The sequence below is a fragment of the Bombina bombina genome, chromosome 9 (assembly GCF_027579735.1).
Source record: "Bombina bombina isolate aBomBom1 chromosome 9, aBomBom1.pri, whole genome shotgun sequence".
Taxonomy (NCBI): Eukaryota; Metazoa; Chordata; class Amphibia; order Anura; family Bombinatoridae; genus Bombina; species Bombina bombina.
In genome coordinates, this window is record NC_069507.1 from 68658214 (window position 1) to 68664213 (window position 6000).

The following is a 6000-nucleotide window of genomic DNA, read 5'->3' on the forward strand; positions in this document are numbered from 1 at the left end:
CAATTGTGTTCCACATCCGTTTAAGTATTTTTCTAATTATATTTGTAAGTGGTTTAGCATGTCCTGCACAAACTAAAATTAAAGTATTGGTTTTAGAAGAGGTTATCATTTTTATCCCTCTGCAGGAGATCCTAATCTCCGCCCCCCTGTACGCATCCGGCGCACACGCTGGCGCAGTGAGACATTCACCCGAGGCTCCTACAGTTATGTGGCAGTTGGCAGTTCTGGAAAGGATTTAGATATTCTGGCACAGCCACTACCAGAGGAGGGAGACACAGCCAAGGTAATAAAATAGATTATATATATATACACGATTATATATAGATATAGATATATACAGACGTATAGGAATATCTATTAAGAAATACATAGAATATATTCCCCTATGTGCAGAACATTGGAATGTGAAATATTTACAGTACATACACAGTATAACACTTTATGAAATTTGAATATTGCATAAATATTTTCTTTCATGTTTTTATTATACTTGACTGCAAAGGGCTCCAGTGCACTTATATATATGTTTATATATGTGTACATATGTATTTATGTGTTTATATGTGTATCTATATCTGTAACACACACACACACACACACACATATATATATATATATATATATTTACACAGTATCTCACAAAAGTGAGTACACCCCTCACATTTTTGTAAATATTTTATTATATCTTTTCATGTGACAACACTGAAAAAATGTCACTTTGCTACAATGTAAAGTAGTGACTGTACAGCCTGTATAACAGTGTAAATTTGCTGTCCCCTCAAAATAACTCAACACACAGCCATTAATGTCTAAACCATTGGCAACAAAAGTGAGTACACCCCTAAGTGGAAATGTCCAAATTGGGCCCAAAGTGTCAATATTTTGTGTGGCCACCATTATTTTCCAGCACTGCCTTAACCCTCTTGGGCATGGAGTTCACCAGAGCTTCACAGATTGCCACTGGAGCCCTCTTCCACTCCTCCATGATGACATCACAGAGCTGGTGGATGTGAGAGACCTTGCGTTTCCCTACCTTCCATTTGAGGATGTGCCACAGATGATCAATAGGGTTTAGGTTTGGAAACATGCTTGGCCAGTCCATCACCTTTACCCTCAGCTTGTTTAGCAAGGCAGTGGTTGTCTTGGAGGTGTGTTTGGGGTTGTTATCATGTTGGAATACTGCCCTGCGTCCCAGTCTCCGAAGGGAGGCGATTATGCTCTGCTTCAGTATGTCACAGTACATGTTGGCATTCATGGTTCTCTCAATGAACTGTAGCTCCCCAGTGCCGGCAGCACTCATGCAGGCCCAGACCATGACACTCCCACCACCATGCTTGACTGTAGGCAAAAAACAACCAAAGAAGTTGCCGGGTGAGGAAGGGGTTAATGCAGTGACTGTAGGCAAGACACACTTTTCTTTGTATTTCTCACCTGGTTGCTGCCACACATGCTTGACACCATCTGAACTAAATAAGTTTATCTTGGTCTCATCAGACCACAGGACATGGTTCCAGTAATCCATGTCCTTAGTCTGCTTGTCTTCAGCAAACTGTTTGCAGGCTTTCTTGTACATCATCTTTAGAAGAGGCTTCCTTCTGGGACGACAGCCATGCAGACCAATTTGATGCTGTGTGCAGCGTATGGTCTGAGCACTGACAGGCTGACCCCCCACCCCTTCAACCTCTGCAGCAATGCTGGCAGCACTCATACATCTATTTCCCAAAGACAACTTCTGGATATGACGCTGAGCACGTGCACTCAACTTCTTTGGTTGACCATGGCGAGGCCTGTCCTGAGTGGAACCTGTCCTGTGAAACCGCTGTATGGTCTTGCCCACCATGCTGCAGCTCAGTTTCAGGGTCTTGGCAATCTTCTTATAGCCTAGGCAATCTTTATGTTGAGCACCAATTCTTTTTTTCAGATCCTCAAAGAGTTCTTTGCCATGAGGAGCCATGTTGAACTTCCAGTGACCAGTATGAGAGAGTGTGAGAGTGATAACACCAAATTTAACACACCTGCTCCCCATTCACACCTAAGACCTTATAACACTAACCAGGGAGGGAAAATGGCTAATTGGGCCCAATTTGGACATTTCCACTTAGGGGTGTACTCACTTTTGTTGCCAATGGTTTAGACATTAATGGCTGTGTGTTGAGTTATTTTGAGGGGACAGCAAATTTACACTGTTATACAGGCTGTACACTCACTAATTTACATTGAAGCAAAGTGTCATTTCTTCAAATTTGATAAAAGTAAATTGGAAACTTTTTTATAAAATTGTATGCTCTGCCTGAATCACAAAATAACATTTTTGGGTTTCATATCTCTTTAAGCTGCATTTGCATGGGAAAGCCTGCAGCCATACATTTATGTATCAGGGTGATTGACAAGACAGGTTCTCTATAAAATCTGTCCACCTGCAATTATGATAATGTTTGCAATCATGATAAAGTTTGTGCTGTTTGTTTCATTTAGACTCTTTTTTTTTTACCTTCTTTCCCTGTAGGTTCTCTTTGCTGGAGAGGCAACACACAGAACATTCCATTCTACAACTCATGGTGCTTTGTCATCTGGCTGGAGAGAAGCTGATCGTCTGATTGGGCAGTATCCTGGGCTGGACTCTACTTAGCAAAGCCAAGCCCTGATGATAAATCCTCACTTATTGTTCAGTCCATTCTTATTGTTTAAAGTATTCTAACAGCCAGATTAAAAAAAATGTAACAAGCTACATCAAAATAGTTAAAATACTGAGGTGCAGGATAAACAAGACAATAAGATGATGACTTGCATATTGCAGCACAGTATAATGTGGGCGCATTGAAAATCACTATAGAAAATGTATCTCTGAAAGTTTTACAATACACTTGTTAAGACAAAAATGCTCTGTGTATCTCTCTATTGATGTTTAAAAGGCCATAGTAATAAAAATAATTACATGCTCTAATTCGTTATCAATCCTGCACTCAAATCAGCAGCGCTAGTCGCATGACTCAGATGTGGAACTAGTGCTGCTGATTGGATCACTGGGGGTTTCCACTGAGGACCAGTAGTACTCTAGGAGTCCTGAGTGATACTTCTACTGTGTCTTTAACCTCTTCTTCTTCCTTCTCCTTCAGACTGATCTTATCTTAGGTCACCTTACTCAGAAGCTTATCAAGACAATGAGGCCCATTTATCAAGCTCCGTATGGAGCATGAAGGGCCGTGTTTCTGGCGAGTCTTCAGGCTCGCCAGAAACAGCAGTTATGAAGCAGTGGTCTAAAGACCGCTGCTCCATAACTCTGTCCGCCTGCTCTGATCTAGGTGGACAGGAATCGCCGCAATTCAACCCGATTGAATATGATCGGGTTGATTGACACCTCCGCGAGTCATCAGAGGGCGGTTTTGCACAAGCAGCTCTTGTGAGCTGCTGGTACAATGCTGAATACGGAGAGCGTATTGCTCTCCGCAATTCAGCGAGGTCTTGCAGACCTGATCCTCACTGTCGGATCAGGTCCACAAGACCTTTCATAATTCGGCCTCTACGTCACTCATCTCAGCTCACAAGTGCGCCCAATCACAACACAGGGTCTGTGATATACTAGTGAAAACACTTGTGATTGGCTGCATTTGTGAAAAGCCAGGACAAAAAAGTTATAGCACATAAAAAAGAGTTAATGGTTGACCTGTACATATACCATAAGTTACATTTCAGTAGTGATGAGAAGCTTAACCCCTCTATAGCTAACAGGAAACATCACATCTTACTGTAAAGCTTTATGCCCCCAACATTTTCCAACTATGATTATCTGAGCAACATTTGAAATACATGATGTGACTGTAATACTTTAATCTCAGAGACACTGCTATAGAAAAAAACTCTATGCTAGATGGAACATCAGATTATCGTGTGCTATGCAAGTATGACACGTGTACCAATAACTACACTTGTTATATAATACAATGTATTATAAAAATAAATTGTAATTCATTATTAAAAATACATTTCTTTGAAGATGTATGTAGGTCATTATTTTGTATTATATATAAAGGCCAGATTTTTGCGCTCAGCTGAGAAATACCAGTGCACGCTAATGATTGCTGGTATTACAAGTGAGGTGCAATGGCAATGGGAGTCTCGTTCTAATGCCGTGTAAAGTTTCTTTCTTCTATAAGGTACGACGAGTCCACAGAGTCATCCTTTACTTGTGGGATATTATCCTCCTGCTAACAGGAAGTGGCAAAGAGCACCACAGCAGAGCTGTCTATATAGCTCCTCCCTTAACTCCACCCCCCAGTCATTCTCTTTGCCTACTCTAAGTACTAGGAAGGGTAAAGTGAAAGAGGTGATAAAATATTAGTTTTTATTTTCTTCAAGCAAGAGTTTTTTGTTTTAAATGGTACCGGTGTGTACTATTTACTCTCAGGCAGCAGATGGATGAAGACTTCTGCCTGGAGGATGATGATCTTAGCATTTGTCACTAAGATCCAGACCAGTTCCCACAGAGGCTGAGGGGTGCAGGAAACTTCAGTGTGAGTAACGTTTTCATGCTATATAGCAGTGAGGTATGTTCAGTCATGTTTTCTGGAGAGACTGTGTATTTCAGAAAGGCTGACAGTGTCCCCATGAGGGTCAGGGTAAGCAGTAATCCTAAGAGCTATAGAAGGGCATTACTAAGCTTGCATAAGGGGCTAATTAAAAAATGGTTGACACTGAGTTTTTGAATGTTTGTGTGCAAACGTTTTGTGAACTGGGAGTGCTAGTTTAAAACCGCTCTGATGCGGTTCTTTGAGGCTGTAGAGACATCGAGTGTGATGGGCGGGGCCTATTTTCACGCCTCAGATGTGCAGTTGTTTTCACTTAGCAAGCAGCATGCTCCAACTTCTGAGGGCCCTGGTGGAAGTTTTGGGCCCAATCGAAGCTTTAACCCCATTTTTCTAATCCCTGAGGGCAGGTAGGCACCACAGCAGGGCTGTGGCGAGGTGCTGGGGGTGTTTTTTCCGGATTTAGACCTTATTATCAATCCGGGTTAAATGTTTTATTTTCTTGTGGGGCAAACTTAACTACACAAATTGAGTCTGATATCAAAAATTTGGAAAGTTTGGTGTATTTTAAAGCAGTTTTGCAGAACGTGTATGCTTTTTTTTTCTCTTAAAGGCGCAGTACCGTTTTTTAAGATTGTTATTTTTTCACTAAATAAAGTGTTTTCAAGCTTGTTTGTGGTCATTACTAGCCTGTTCAACATGTCTGACATTGAGGAAAGTCAATGTTCAATATGTTTAGAAGCCATTGTGGAACCCCCACTTAGAATGTGTCCCTCATGCACTGAAAGGTCAATAAATTACAAAGAACATATTTTAGCTACTAAAAGTATGTCGCAGGATGATTCTTAGTTAGAAGGGAATCAGGTTATGCCATCTAATTCTCCCCAAGTGTCACAACCATTAACGCCCGCATAAGCGACGCCAAGTACTTCTAGTGCGTCTAATTCTTTCACCCTGCAAGATATGGCTGCAGTTATGAATAGTACCCTCACAGAGGTTTTATCTAAGCTGCCTGGGTTGCAGGGGAAGCGCAGTAGGTCTGGTGTGAGAGTAAATGCTGAGCCCTCTGACGCTTTATTAGCCATATCCGATGTAACAATATCAGGATTAGAGGAAAGAAACGTGGTAGGTGAAAAATCAGTCCAGTAGGAGGTGACAGGTTTTCATATGATGACCAACACTAACAATAACAGTGAAGACGACTCAAATGTCAATCTAGTGTAGACTGCCACAACCCCTGGTGAACGGATGTTAGTGTCAAGCGACAGTGAGGATACCTCAATCCCCCTATCAGGCAGTGGGTTTAGAAAATAGACCTTCCAGTTACAAAACTAAATACTGGCAAACTACACAACAAATGTGAAAAGTGTAACACAGTTCTCCAGTCACAGTTATGCACATACCTTACGATGCATACAATCTTCCATAGACAAACGTCATTCAGTATCAGATTTGTAGTCGTAGCCATGCCAACAGC

At 41.4% G+C, this 6000-nt stretch overlaps 1 protein-coding gene across 1 annotated transcript in view; it reads left to right on the top strand.

Annotated features, from left to right (window-relative positions):
* LOC128639931 (peroxisomal N(1)-acetyl-spermine/spermidine oxidase-like) overlaps positions 1-3993 on the top strand; it is a 96094-nt gene extending 92101 nt beyond the window's left edge. Inside the window, exons 7-8 of the mRNA XM_053692198.1 lie at positions 126-283; positions 2507-3993. Coding sequence (XP_053548173.1) covers positions 126-283; positions 2507-2629 — 281 coding nt within the window. The 3' untranslated portion in view covers positions 2630-3993. The remainder of the gene's footprint in view (positions 1-125; positions 284-2506) is intronic.
* Positions 3994-6000: the final 2007 nt, after the last annotated feature.